The 14,854-nt window shown below is 45.3% G+C and overlaps 1 protein-coding gene across 6 annotated transcripts in view; it reads right to left on the bottom strand.

The window, feature by feature from the left end:
• PLCG2 (phospholipase C gamma 2) overlaps positions 1-14,854 on the bottom strand; it is a 162,693-nt gene that overhangs the window by 83,309 nt on the left and 64,530 nt on the right. For all 6 annotated transcript variants that reach the window (XR_009692296.1, XM_061138170.1, XM_061138171.1 and 3 more), the window contains 2 exons: positions 5,595-5,688; positions 4,796-4,843 (listed from right to left, as the gene is read on the bottom strand). Coding sequence is in view for 5 of the 6 variants with exons in the window: in XM_061138170.1 (XP_060994153.1) it covers positions 4,796-4,843; positions 5,595-5,688 (142 nt within the window). In the remaining variant the exon portion in view is untranslated. The remainder of the gene's footprint in view (positions 1-4,795; positions 4,844-5,594; positions 5,689-14,854) is intronic.

Below are 14,854 nucleotides of genomic sequence, written 5' to 3'. Positions count from 1 at the left end.
AGACAGAATGTTCTACAGTGTTGCAAATGTTCTAGATCGGAGCAGTCCAAGGCAGCTAGGGCAACCAAGGAACCGAATTTTTTAAATTTTATTTAACTGTAATTAATTTAGATTTAAATAGTCACATGTGGACAGCACAGCTCTAGAAGCTTGCTCCTCTAAGTAGGGTCCCTGGACCGGCAGTATCAGCATCAGCTGGGAATCTGCTGGAAATGAAAATCTGTGATCCCCACCCAAACAGACAGAAGCAGAGTTTCTGTGGGGCAGGAACAGCCACCACCCGCCCCCCGCCAGGCTGTCCTGGAGCCAGGACTGATGACCACGGGGAACCGATTTGCCTTCCTGTTGAAGAGAGAACCGGACTACACACCTGTAAGCCTGCCCCTTCTGCATCCTGAAGGCCCCGCTGAGCAAGAACAGGAAGTGCAGGCTCGGCTTATGCAAAGTCAGGGTTACGGGCCAAGGGGCAAGGGCAAGGTAGAAAAGAAACGTCCACAACCCTGAGGGCTGCGGGCTCCTCCACAGGACCCACCCGTGAGCCCCACCCTGAGGAATGCAGTTCCAGGGGCCGTCCAGAAGGTCCAGGGGCTTTCTCAAGGGGTATTTTGACAGGAGAAGTTTTCACCTAATGCACTGACCTTAGAAACCTAATTCCCAGATAAGAGGCAACTAAACTCTACAGATTCAAAAAGAGGGGGTTTCTGGAAATCTGGCCAGGGTAAATGTTAATGTTCCTGCCTTAGACCCAGTGTCCCCAGGCCTGGAGATGTCATAGCTTCCAAAGGGGGAACGATCTAGTTGTCTGATGCTACACGAAGGAATGAAAAGGGAGGGCCTTTTGTTTCATCTGACCAACCAGCCAGATCCCTGACCTCAAGGAGCCCCTTCAACGTGAACAGCAACAAGGACGAAATTCTAAGAAAGCAGACGGAACTGCGGAGCCTGGCACTAAGGCCAGAATCCTACAGTGACCCCAGAAGTGCTTCTTGTGAGGGGCACTTCCTACCGCATCGTACATCCACTTTGAAACACGAGACACAAACTAAATGACAAACAAAAGGCAACTTTTCAAGCTAGATATCAAATCCCACTGGTTGAATTACAATGTAGGCATTGATACCCATCCCAAAAGAGTTACAAGGAAATGTAAACATGTTTACGATTTAAGGGGAGGTGAAAAAAACAGTTTGCCCTCCTTTCACATGGGCTGGACTTAGTGACTGATTCCCAGAAAATAGAGTGGGGATGGCGGGGGTGGGTTGGCGGGCGGGTCATTACAAAGGAGAGATCTGGAAAACACCACTTTGGCCAGATGGTCAAGATTTCCATCACCCTCGACAGACCACGCGAGAACAGACAGCCCTTGACTGAGGTGAAGGAAAAGCCTTCACCTCCACAATGTTCGCCTCCATGTGTTCTTCCCAGACACAACCTCGGGTTACCCTTAACTCCAGTCTAACTGTGACGAAGTGCCAGATCCACACAAATGGAGGGGCATGCTACAGAATGCCCAAGACCTACTCCTCCATACTGTCACGGTCGGGACTTCTCCAGTGGGCCAGGGGCTAAGACTCCACACTCGCAATGCAGGGGGCCTGGGTTGGATCCCTGGGTGGGGAACTAGATCCCACATGCTGCAACTAAGAGATCACATGCTGCAACTAAAAGGAAAAAAAAAAAAGATTCTGCACACAGAAATGAAGATCATGTTATGTGCATCTCATGGAATACCATTCAGCCTTAAAAAGGAAGGAAGTTCTGACACCTGCTATAGTAACATACATGATTCATGAAGACATCACACTAAGTAAAATAAGGCAGTCACAAACACAGCATCCTTCCACTCAGGCAGTACCCGTAGGAGGCAAATTCAGAGACAGAAGAAAGAATAGAGGTTGCCAGCGGCTGCAGGAGGGAAAATGGGGTAACGGTTTGATGGGTAGAGAGTTTCAATTTTGCAAGATGAGAAGAACTCTGGAGACGGACGTTGAAGGCAGAGTGGCAACATGAATGCACAGAAATGTACCCTGAAAATGGTAAGTTTCATGTTACGGATAGTTCATCACAATGAATGAGTAACTTCCAGTCACAGGAAGTCACGGCAGGAAGAGATTTCTGCCTTTTAGCAGCTTAGTGATCAATAAGCCATGGCTGACTGGCTGGGGTGCTCTGTTCAAATGACAATCGCTCGTGGCCTCAGCATCCTCATAAAATGGCCCAGGGGATGCCTAGCTGCTCAGTCTGCCAGCATCCGTTCCATAACCTCTCCCCAACTCACTAAGTCCAGGGAGCGCTCAGAACAGCGGCTGCCGCAAAGCCACTTCTCGACAGACGCCAAGGTTGAAAAGTGAAACACATGTTCAGGCCAAGGAAAACCTGGGAGCAGGCCCTGCCCGAGCCCGCCCTCCCTGCCCAGAGGACGCTTTACTCCCCTGCTGCGCCTTTGTTCTCCTCCAGGAAACGTCACATGGGCGACAGGAAAGGAGGGGAAACTGGCAGGAGTCAAGAGCCCTTTCATGGGCACCTTGGGCAAAGCTCCTTTAGAAGAGCTCTCTCAGGGCCTCAGAGAGCCACGTGAAAGGAGGGATTTTCCACATGCTGACAGAGCAGCAGGGCTCAGCCCACCGGGAGGGAGGGAGGGATGGCGGGGGGCAGGGATGGGGAACAGCGAACAAGGCGTCAAGGACACAGACAGACTCGCTCTCTGCAGAAGGTTCTGAAAAGCACTTCTCAGTGAAGGAATTGCAAGAATCGCTCTGAGCAGAGAAAGCCAGGCTTCCGTTTCTCGACAACATAAGACGGAGAGCAGACCCTGCAACCAGATCGATGATGCCGTATACCCCACATCGTGGAGACAGGGCCCTGGCGGGCTCCCTCCGTCCGCTCTGTGCCAACCTCAGCTGTGAATCTCCGGGCAGCCAGAGAAGGGAAATGGTCATACGAGGCTCCGCCCTGAGGCTGAACAAGCCCAGTGTGAACCAAGGCCCCCAGTGCAGGGATCTCGTTTGATCCGCCTCTGAACACCAGGCTCAAGCCCAGGGTGCGGGGCCACAGAGGATGCTGGCCAGAGAGGAGGAGGAGGAAGAGGGAGGGAGGGAAAGGCAGATGAAAAGAGACAGGGAGATGCTGGCTGACCTAACAGCATCAGTTAACTCTCCACCGCTTCCAGGTTTTACCATTTGCAAATCACCCCTAGGGGCATGCGAGGACCATGGAGGCTCTGAAATTGACAAGTGATGGGTGACACCGGCCTGACACCAAAATGCCTTGAAGATGGAAAGACTTTCAGGAGCAAGCTGGGTAGGGACTTCCCTGGTGGTCCAGTGGTTAAAACTCTGCACTTTCAATGTTGGGGGCGTGGGTTCAATCACTGGTGGGGAATTAGCTCCCACGGGCTGTGCAACACATGAGGAGAGCATTACAGAGGTTACTTGTTGCCTCGTGTATGAAGCTGACATCTCTTAATGGAGAATGGAAGGAAGGAAAGACGTTTAAAAATGCTGAAAGAGGTCTGATGTGAGGCTAAAATGATACAGTGATTGTCAAGTGCGGAGGACAGCGCCTGGCACATGAGGCGCTCCATAAATGGTGGTTTTTATCATGACACTATTAATGGAAACTGGATCATAACCCCCCCAAAAAAATTGATGAGAGGATGTTCAACCTCTCCCATAAAGAAAGAAATGCAAATTTAAGCCAAAAATCCACTGCTGCTTTTCACCCATCAGGTTAATGAAGGTCAAAGTCTGGTGACACATGGAAAAGAGGACTCCTCTGAACTGCTAGTAGAAATATAAACTGCCATCACCTCTCTCAAACTGTCAGACCCGATGACGCCTGGCTCCTGGAATTCCTCTTGTAGGAATTTATCCTGTTCATATCTGTGTCACATACATTTACAAAAAGGAGACCCAGGGATTTCTCTGGTGGTCCAGTGGCTAAGACTCCACGGTCCCAGTGAAGGGGGCCCAGGTTTGATTCCTGCTCAGGGAATTAGATCCAACATGCTGTAAGTAAGAGCTTGCATGCCACAACTACAGATCCCACCTGCGCAATGAAGATGGAAGATCCTGCAGACCTCAACTGAGACCCGGCCCCACCAAACAAACAAATAATAATAAATAATAATATTTTTTAAAAGGGAGACCTAAAAGTTTTCATAGCTTTATAACAAAGAAACAACCTGATGTTCATCGGGAAGGAACTGGTTTCCCATCAATATGGCAATGACACCACATCTATCCAAGGACAAATCACATTTGTTCCAAAAATGTGTGGTACAGAGCCTTGTATGTGCCAAGAGGGAACCACTCCAAGACGTGCTATTAAGTGAACCAGTCAGGGACGCTGAATTACAGGCTGTCACATCGCCTGTCTCGTGTTCACCCAGCTCTTAGTATCATCGCCCCCGAACTGGGTTTACTTCTGATGGTCAATCTCCACCACAAAGGATGGGCGGGCACCTTGGGGATCCTGTTTCTCCCCAGGACACAGAAGACACTCAAACGCGAAGGCCTAAGTGACGTGGTCCGAGTGCTTCACGTAGCAGAGAAGTCCTCCCCGCAGATGGAGTGGCATTTTCCACTGCAATGAGACCCCACATGGGTGGAGATTTTTTATCACCATGACCCACACCATTGAGCATTGCGTCCACTGCCTTGTTAAGTCAAATCTGACTTCAGGAGGACCTTTCCACAGCACAGAACTCACTCCAACCCTTTCAGAATATTTCAAGAAAGAATGAGATGATCCAAAATGATCGGGAGGAAACCACAAAAATGCGAGCGAAGCTTACCTGTTTCTCCTGGTTTGGTCCACAGAATAAATCTGCTTTCTCAGCCAGCTGGGAAGAGAGATGAGAGAGAGAGAGAGAGAGAGTTAGAAAATCAGAAAACTACACTCACAAGTCCAAGGAAGTTCTGTAGGATGGGACACGGAGCCTGAAAAAGAAAACGAAGGTCTTTCCACTTTCTAAACAGTGACCTGGGAAGCAGCAGCTTCTCCGTGTGGGTGAAATGTCACCCTGCCAAGCCAAGCAGCCCCGTGGACTCACAGAGGCTGGTTTCTTTAAACTGACAGTTCCCTCTGATGCTCTCTGTTAATCTCCCAAAAAGCTGTTAAGAGAAACGGTCGAGATCAGAGGGCTCCCGTTCACTGGATGGACAGCAATTCATACACAAGTCCCTCCGGACACCCAAGACACTGATGGACTGTCCTGAGAAGGCCCTCGTCAAGCCAGGAGGAAAACCCCAGACCCCGAGCCAGAGGTCCCTCGATCAGTCAGCTTAACCTCTTCTTAAATCCTCTGAGAAATAAGCCTGGGGCCCTCCCCTCAGACCCAACACCAGGACGAGTTTCTGTCTCAATCCCAGTGCCCTTCTCACCCCGGCAGAACAAGGCCCAGGGAGATGGGAGGCTCTTCTGGGAGATGCTGGAGTGTCCACAGCCACAACTGGACACCTACTGCATACAGGGCACTCCAGGAGCCTCTAAGACGAAATGTCTCCTCTTCCTTTCTTTCGCCATACTGGCTAGAGGGAGCAGAACAGACGCCCAAGTGAGCGAATACGGAGAGAAACAGGCAAAGCCATTACCTCTCGATGATGGTGGGGGTGGACGCACTCATCACTTCCTGGTGTAAGATCTTCAAGCCAGACAGCCACTTAGCGGCATCTTCCTTCGAGTCGGCTGGAGAGGGGAAGGGCCAGAAATGCAGTGTTACTCCCTGGGAAGATCTCTGCTTGGACACTCCCACCCCACAGAGACCACAGGGATGGCAGGAGCCTGTGGTGGTCCCTGGGACCTGCTTTTTGCCCATGGTGAGCCTCCTGTGGCAGGAGTGACAAGTTAGTAAAGCTTCAGCTTTAGTCCTAGTCCTATACTAACGAACAAGAGGCAGAACTCAGGACAACCTGGACCACGATCCTGAGAGCCCTCAGCACCTCCCTTGTTTCCCATCAAGCCCAGAGAGAGGGCCGCCAAGTAGGCGAGGCTGATGCCTGGAAGGGAAGCAGCAACAAGCGGTGGGTAAGAGGGCATCATCCCCAAGTCCCATTGTAGCGCTTCAGGGCTGTGTGATGTTCAGCTGGTTACTTAACCTCTCTGTGCCTCATTTCCTCATCATAAAATGGAGCTGGCAATGCAAACACGTGGTCCTGCTATTAAACATCTTTTCACACCACCACGGGCTTTGTTCGCCTGGACAGAGCATGCCGAGGTCTCTGCTCTCATTCTTCCCAGGTGGATGAAGAGAAAGGTGTGGCTAGGAAGGGTGAAGGGAAGAAGCGGGGATCCAGCCATCAAGCTGGCATCCTGGGCTCCACATCTTGCTTGGGCTTTCACGGCCTCCCTACCAAGAACAGCAACCAGGCCTCAGCCTGCAGCCGGGCTAAGTGGACAAAGCTCTGAAGGTTCAGGGTCACGGGCCCCTCTTTCCTGTCCCGTCCCCGCCTCCTGCCACACCCCTTCCATCAGACATTCACCCATCACTTCCCACATCCGGCTTACCACTTCCCTCCTCCAAGCCTGGCACATGCAATGCTCTCTCCCTGGACCATCCTCCCTCTTTCCTCACAACTCCTACTGATGCCTCAAAATCCAGTTTAAAAAAGTCACCTCCCCAGCAAAGCCTTCCAGGGAATTAGGCACCGTGTATTCCTCCAGCACACTGTATTATGTTTAGACTATGGCTATTTTCAGAGAGGACTCTAAGTTCCTGTCCACACATCTGTCTCCCCAAGTAGACCGTGAGCTCCTTAAAGGTGGTAACGGGGTCTAAGTCTCATTACAGCCCCAGCAACATCTAGCACAACCCGAACAGAGCATATGCTCAAAAGATGCCTGATGAAAGCATGAATGAGAAATTAAACCAGTGAGAGTCATTGGACCTGAAATTAAAAGTCCCTAATGCTACTCAGCTTCCACAGTTTCCCCCCACTTTGGTTTTTTTTTTTTTTTTTTTTTTTTTTTTTATATCATCTCCCTTTGTTTTTTTTTTTTTTTTCTTTTTTAATTTTTATTATTATTTTTTTTTCCCAGTGGGTTTTGTCATACATTGATATGAATCAGCCATGGATTTACATGTATTCCCAATCCCGATCCCCCCTCCCACCTCCCTCTCCACCCGATTCCTCTGGGTCTTCCCAGTGCACCAGGCCCGAGCACTTGTCTCGTGCATCCCACCTGGGCTGGTGATCTGTTTCACCATAGATAGTATACATGCTGTTCTTTTCAAATATCCCACCCTCACATTCTCCCACAAAGTTCAAAAGTCTGTTCTGTGTTTCTGTGTCTCTTTTTCTGTTCTGCATATAGGGTTATCGTTATCACCTTTCTAAATTCCATATACATGTGTCAGTATGCTGTAATGTTCTTTATCTTTCTGGCTTACTTCACTCTGTATAATGGGCTCCAGCTTCATCCATCTCATTAGGACTGGTTCAAATGAATTCTTTTTAATGGCTGAGTAATATTCCATGGTGTATATGTACCACAGCTTCCTTATCCATTCATCTGCTGATGGGCATCTAGGTTGCTTCCATGTCCTGGCTATTATAAACAGTGCTGTGATGAACATTGGGGTGCACGTGTCTCTTTCAGATCTGGTTTCCTCAGTGTGTATGCCCAGAAGTGGGATTGCTGGGTCATATGGCAGTTCTATTTCCAGTTTTTTAAGAAATCTCCACACTGTTTTCCATAGCGGCTGTACTAGTTTGCATTCCCACCAACAGTGTAAGAGGGTTCCCTTTTCTCCACACCCTCTCCAGCATTTATTGCTTGTAGACTTTTGGATAGCAGCCATCCTGACTGGCGTGTAATGGTACCTCATTGTGGTTTTGATTTGCATTTCTCTAATAATGAGTGATGTTGAGCATCTTTTCATGTGTTTGTTAGCCAGCTGTATGTCTTCTTTGGAGAAATGTCTGTTTAGTTCTTTGGCCCATTTTTTGATTGGGTCATTTATTTTTCTGGAATTGAGCTGCAGGAGTTGCTTGTATATTTTTGAGATTAATCCTTTGTCTGTTTCTTCATTTGCTATTATTTTCTCCCAATCTGAGGGCTGTCTTTTCACCTTACTTATAGTTTCCTTTGTAGTGCAAAAGCTTTTAAGTTTCATTAGGTCCCATTTGTTTAGTTTTGCTTTTATTTCCAATATTCTGGGAGGTGGGTCATAGAGGATCTTGCTTTGATTTATGTCGGAGAGTGTTTTGCCTATGTTCTCCTCTAGGAGTTTTATAGTTTCTGGTCTTACATTTAGATCTTTAATCCATTTTGAGTTTATTTTTGTGTATGGTGTTAGAAAGTGTTCTAGTTTCATTCTTTTACAAGTGGTTGACCAGTTTTCCCAGCACCACTTGTTAAAGAGGTTGTCTTTTTTCCATTGTATATCCTTGCCTCCTTTGCCAAAAATAAGGTGTCCATAGGTTCGTGGATTTATCTCTGGGCTTTCTATTCTGTTCCATTGATCTATATTTCTGTCTTTGTGCCAGTACCATACTGTCTTGATGACTGTGGCTTTGTAGTAGAGTCTGAAGTCAGGCAGGTTGATTCCTCCAGTTCCATTCTTCTTTCTCAAGATTACTTTGGCTATTCGAGGTTTTTTGTATTTCCATACAAATTGTGAAATTCTTTGGTCTAGTTCTGTGAAAAATACCGTTGGTAGCTTGATAGGGATTGCATTGAATCTATAGACTGCTTTGGGTAGAATAGCCATTTTGACAATATTAATTCTTCCAATCCATGAACACGGTATGTTTCTCCATCTGTTTGTGTCCTCTTTGATTTCTTTCATCAGTGTTTTATAGTTTTCTATGTATAGGTCCTTTGTTTCTTTAGGTAGATATACTCCTAAGTATTTTATTCTTTTTGTTGCAATGGTGAATGGTATTGTTTCCTTAATTTCTCTGTCTGTTTTTTCATTGTTAGTATATAGGAATGCAAGGGATTTCTGTGTGTTAATTTTATATCCTGCAACTTTACTATATTCATTGATTAGCTCTAGTAATTTTCTGGTAGAGTCTTTAGGGTTTTCTATGTAGAGGATCATGTCATCTGCAAACAGTGAGAGTTTTACTTCTTCTTTTCCTATCTGGATTCCTTTTACTTCTTTTTCTGCTCTGATTGCTGTGGCCAGCACTTCCAACACTATGTTGAATAGTAGTGGTGAGAGTGGGCACCCTTGTCTTGTTCCTGATTTCAGGGGAAATGCCTTCAATTTTTCACCATTGAGGGTGATGCTTGCTGTGGGTTTGTCATATATAGCTTTTATTATGTTGAGGTATGTTCCTTCTATTCCTGCTTTTTGGAGAGTTTTAATCATAAATGAGTGTTGAATTTTGTCAAAGGCTTTCTCTGCATCTATTGAGATAATCATATGGTTTTTATCTTTCAATTTGTTAATGTGGTGTATTACATTGATTGATTTGCGGATATTAAAGAATCCTTGCATTCCTGGGATAAAGCCCACTTGGTCATGGTGTATGATTTTTTTAATATGTTGTTGGATTCTGTTTGCTAGAATTTTGTTAAGGATTTTTGCATCTATGTTCATCAGTGATATTGGCCTGTAGTTTTCTTTTTTTGTGGCATCTTTGTCTGGTTTTGGAATTAGGGTGATGGTTGGCCTCATAGAATGAGTTTGGAAGCTTACCTTCATCTGCAATTTTCTGGAAGAGTTTGAGTAAGATAGGTGTTAGCTCTTCTCTAAATTTTTGGTAGAATTCAGCTGTGAAGCCATCTGGTCCTGGGCTTTTGTTTGCTGGAAGATTTTTGATGACAGTTTCGATTTCCTTGCTTGTGATGGGTCTGTTAAGATCTTCTATTTCTTCCTGGTTCAGTTTTGGAAAGTTATACTTTTCTAAGAATTTGTCCATTTCATCCAAGTTGTCCATTTTATTGGCATAGAGCTGCTGGTAGTAGTCTCTTATGATCCTTTGTATTTCAGTGTTGTCTGTTGTGATCTCTCCATTTTCATTTCTAATTTTGTCAATTTGGTTTTTCTCTCTTTGTTTCTTAATGAGTCTTGCTAATGGTTTGTCAATTTTGTTTATTTTTTCAAAAAACCAGCTTTTAGCTTTGTTGATTTTTGCTATGGTCTCTTTAGTTTCTTTTGCATTTATTTCTGCCCTGATTTTTAAGATTTCTTTCCTTCTGCTAACTCTGGGGTTCTTCATTTCTTCCTTCTCTAATTGCTTTAGGTGTAGAGTTAGGTTATTTAATTGGTTTTTTTCCTGTTTCTTGATGTAAGCCTGTAATGCTATGAACCTTCCCCTTAGCACTGCTTTTACAGTGTCCCATAGGTTTTGGGTTGTTGTGTTTTCATTTTCATTCATTTCTATACATATTTTGATTTCTTTTTTGATTTCTTCTATGATTTGTTGGTTATTCAGAAGCGTGTTATTTAGCCTCCATATGTTTGAAGTTTTAACAATTTTTTCCCTGTAATTGAGATCTAGTCTTACTGCACTGTGGTCAGAAAAGATGACTGGAATGATTTCAATTTTTTTGAATTTTCCAAGACCAGATTTATGGCCCAGGATGTGATCTATTCTGGAGAATGTTCCATGTGCACTTGAGAAAAAGGTGAAGTTGATTGTTTTGGGGTGAAATGTCCTATAGATATCAATTAGGTCTAGCTGGTCCATTGTGTCATTTAAGGTTTGTGTTTCCTTGTTAATTTTCTGTTTAGTTGATCTATCCATAGTTGTGAGTGGGGTATTAAAGTCTCCCACTATTATTGTGTTACTATTAATTTCCTCTTTCATACTTGTTAGCGTTTGCCGTACATATTGCGGTGCTCCTATGTTGGGTGCATATATATTTATAATTGTTATATCTTCTTTTTTGATTGATCCTTTGATCATTATGTAGTGTCCTTCTTTGTCTCTTTTCACTTCCTTTATTTGAAAGTCTATTTTATCTGATATGAGTATTGCGACTCCTGCTTTCTTTTGGTCTCCGTTTGCATGAAATACTTTTTTCCAGCCCTTCACTTTTAGTCTGTATGTGTCTCTTGTTTTGAGGTGGGTCTCTTGTAGACAGCATATATAGGGGTCTTGTTTTTGTATCCATTCAGCCAATCTTTGTCTTTTGGTTGGGGCATTCAACCCATTTACATTTAGGGTAATTATTGATAGGTGTGGTCCCGTTGCCATTTACTTTGTTGTTTTGGGTTCACATTTATACAACCTTTCTGCATTTCCTGTCTAGAGAAGATCCTTTAGCATTTGTTGAAGAGCTGGTTTGGTGGTGCTGAATTCTCTCAGCTTTTGCTTATCTGTAAAGCTTTTAAATTCTCCTTCATATCTGAATGAGATCCTTGCTGGATACAGTAATCTAGGTTGTAGGTTATTCTCTTTCATTACTTTCAGTACGTCCTGCCATTCCCTTCTGGCCTGGAGGGTTTCTATTGATAGATCAGCTGTTATCCTTATGGGAATCCCTTTGTGTGTTATTTGTTGTTTTTCTCTTGCTGCTTTTAATATTTGTTCTTTGTGTTTGATCTTTGTTAATTTGATTAATATGTGTCTTGGGGTGTTTCGCCTTGGGTTTATCCTGTTTGGGAGTCTCTGGGTTTCTTGGACTTGGGTGGCTATTTCCTTCCCCATTTTAGGGAAGTTTTCAGCTATTATCTCCTCGAGTATTTTCTCATGGCCTTTCTTTTTGTCTTCTTCTTCTGGAACTCCTATGATTCGAATGTTGGGGCGTTTCACAGTGTCCCAGAGGTCCCTGAGGTTGTCCTCATTTCTTTTGATCCTTTTTTCTTTTTTCCTCTCTGCTTCATTTATTTCCACCATTTTATCTTCTACCTCACTTATCCTATCTTCTGCCTCCGTTATTCTACTCTTGGTTCCCTCCAAAGTGTTTTTGATCTCATTCATTGCATTATTCATTTGTAATTGACTCTTTTTTATTTCTTCTAGGTCTTTATTAAACAGTTCTTGAATCTTTTCAATCTTTGTTTCCAGGCTATTTATCTGTAACTCCATTTTGTTCTCAAGATTTTGGATCATTTTTATTATCATTATTCTAAATTCTTTTTCAGGTAGATTCCCTATCTCCTCCTCTTTTGTTTGACTTGGTGGGCATTTTTCATGTTCCTTTACCTGTTGGGTATTTCTTTGCCTTTTCATCTTGTTTAGATTGCTGTATCTGGAGTGGGCTTTCTGTATTCTGGAGGTCTGTGGTTCCTTTTTGTTGTGGAGGATTAACCCAGTGGGTAGGGTTAGACGATTGGCTTGTCAAGGTTTCCTGGTTAGGGAAGCTTGCGTCAGTGTTCTGGTGCGTGGAACTTGATTTCTACTCTTTGGAGAGCAATGGAGTGCCCAGTAATGAGTTTTGAGATGGGTCTATGTGTTAGGTGTGACCTTGGGCAGCCTGTATGTTGATGTTCAGGGCTATGTTCCTGCGTTGCTGGAGAATTTGCGTGGTATGTCTTGCTCTAAAACTTATTGGCTCTTGTGTGGTGGTTGGTTTCAGTGTAGGTATGGAGGCTTTTGGACAGTCACTTATTACTTAAAGTTCCTTGTAGTCAGGAGTTTTCTGGTGTTCTCAGGTTTTGGGCTTAAGTCTCCTGCCTCTGGATTTCAGTTTTATTCTTCCTGTAGTCTCAGGACTTCTCCAACTATGCAGCCCTGATAAGAAAACTTCTAGGTTAATGGCTAAAAGATTCTCCCCCGTTAGGGACACCCAGAGAGGTTCACTGAGTCACATGAAGAAGAGGAGAGGGAGGAGGGAGATAGAGATGAACAGGAGGAGAAAAAGGGGGACTCAAGAGGAGAGAGACAGATCTACGCAGCTGTCTGTTCCCAGAGTGTTCTCCGTAGCCCAGTCACCTACAAAGATTCACAGAATTGGATTGGGAAGAGAAGGGGAAAGGAGGAAATAGAGGTGTTCTGAGGTAGAAAACAGAGAGTCAAGATTGGGAGAGAATAATCTTCGGTTTAAAAATAGGGCTTCTCTTCTTTTTTTTTTTTTTTGTAAGGTTATAGTGTATTGAAAATGAAAATTAAGGAGTAGTAGAGGAGTACTAGAGGACTTTAAAAGAAATAAGAGAAAAAGAAAAATAGAAAATAGAAGAGAAAAAGGAAAGAAAAAAAAGAAAGAAAAAGAAAAAAAAAGAAAAAAAAGGAAAAAAAAAAAAAGAAAAGAAAAAAAAAAAATTTTTTTTTCCCCTAATTAAAAAATCGTAAAAGTCTATGGAAATGAAAGTTAAGGAGTAATGGGGGAGTAATAGGGGATTTTAAAGGAAAATAAAAGAGAAAAAATAAAAAAGAAAAAAGAAAAAAAGGAAAAAAAAATTAAAAAAATAAAAAAAAGAGAAAAAAGTAAAATTATATCTAGGAGTTTCTCTGGAGCTGTTGCGGTCAGTGTGGGTTCGGCTCAGTTTCAGATAGCTCCTCGTTCCAGCTTACGCTTCTCGATATCTACAGGCTCCTCCGGTGTAGACAATGTTTCCTAGAGGGATTTTAATCTGTTGCACCAGTCCCTTCTGAAGCGGTTCCCTTTGTTTATTTGGCTTCTGTTTGCCGGTCTCTTCAGAGCCTCATTTCCGCCCTGACACAGGCGGGCGGAGGTGGACTCTTATTCAGGTAGCTAGTTCCGTCGCGCTGCGGGGAGGGGCTGGCGCTGTGGGGACGGGCTTGCGCCGCGGGGATGGGCTGGGGCTGCCGGGAGGGGCTGACGCTGCTTTCTCCGTCTGCGCTGCTCAGGCTCCCGGCTGTTCTATATGGAGCGCGCCCCGCGCTGCGCGAGGTTCCAGCCCTCGGGTGTTCCACATAAGCACGGAAGGAAAAGCTGCGCCCGCTCTCTGTGCCTTCCCCGTCAGAGCGGTCCAGGCAGCCAGGGGCTTGGTGGGCGCTCTCTCCCCAGGTGTGGCGCGCCCCCTCCCTTCCGCGGACCCAGTCTCAGTTTCCGCTGGCGCCAGTCGGGTGCGCGCGCCTTCTGCCCTCCGCGTCCCCAGCCCCAGTCCCCGCCCGCGCCGGTCGGGTGCCTGCGCCCTGTGTCTCGCCGCAGCCTTCCCCTCCCCTCTGCCTCCTGCCTCCGGCGGGGCTGGGCCGGTCCGCAGCTTGCGAGCTCCTCTCTGGACCCTCTCGGTCTCCTTGTTCTGCGAACGGCCGGCCGGGCCGGTTAATTTACTCTCTCTCTTTTGGTCTCCCACAGTTCAAGTTGGCAACTCACAGAAGCTCCCTCCGATTGTCCTCAGGGCACTCAGGCCCGGACCCTACCCCAAGCAATGCCGCCTAAGAGCTCCCGGGACGGATCTCCGTCCTTAGCTCTTTTGTCTCACTTTTTATCTTTTATATTTTGTCCTACCTCCTTTCGAAGACAATGGGCTGCTTTTCTGGGCGCCTGATGACCTCAGCTAGCGATCAGAAGTTGTTTTGCGAAGTTTGCTCTGCGTTCAGTTATTCTTTTGATGAATTTGTAGGAGAGAAAGTGGTCTCCCCGTCCTACTCCTCCGCCATCTTGGCTCCTCCCTCCTTTGGTTTATTTTTAATGCTACTTATTCTCTCTCTTGTCCACCATGATTTTATATCAAGTTCTAAGTTAAGAAATTCTGGGGTTAGACCTGAAGGTAGCTATAAGCTTCCGCCCCTGAGCCAAGTGCCTGAGCTTTTTCAGTTCCTCTCCCACTCAAAGGCCTCTTTGACTTTCTGGTGGATTCACAAGGATGACCAGATGTCACACCTCCAGATTGTGTCTATGAGTGTGTACTGTTTGTGTGCGTGTATACATGTATGAGATAGAAGATTTCAGGATCATTCCTTTAGATCAGTTAAGCTGAATAAATGGTGCAGGCCACACTCGGCTGGACAAAAAAATGTAACCTGCCTTCGACTCTCAGCACAGCATG

This window comes from Dama dama, chromosome 4 (assembly GCF_033118175.1).
Source record: "Dama dama isolate Ldn47 chromosome 4, ASM3311817v1, whole genome shotgun sequence".
Taxonomy (NCBI): domain Eukaryota; kingdom Metazoa; phylum Chordata; class Mammalia; order Artiodactyla; family Cervidae; genus Dama; species Dama dama.
This window is presented reverse-complemented; position numbering and strand designations above follow the sequence as displayed.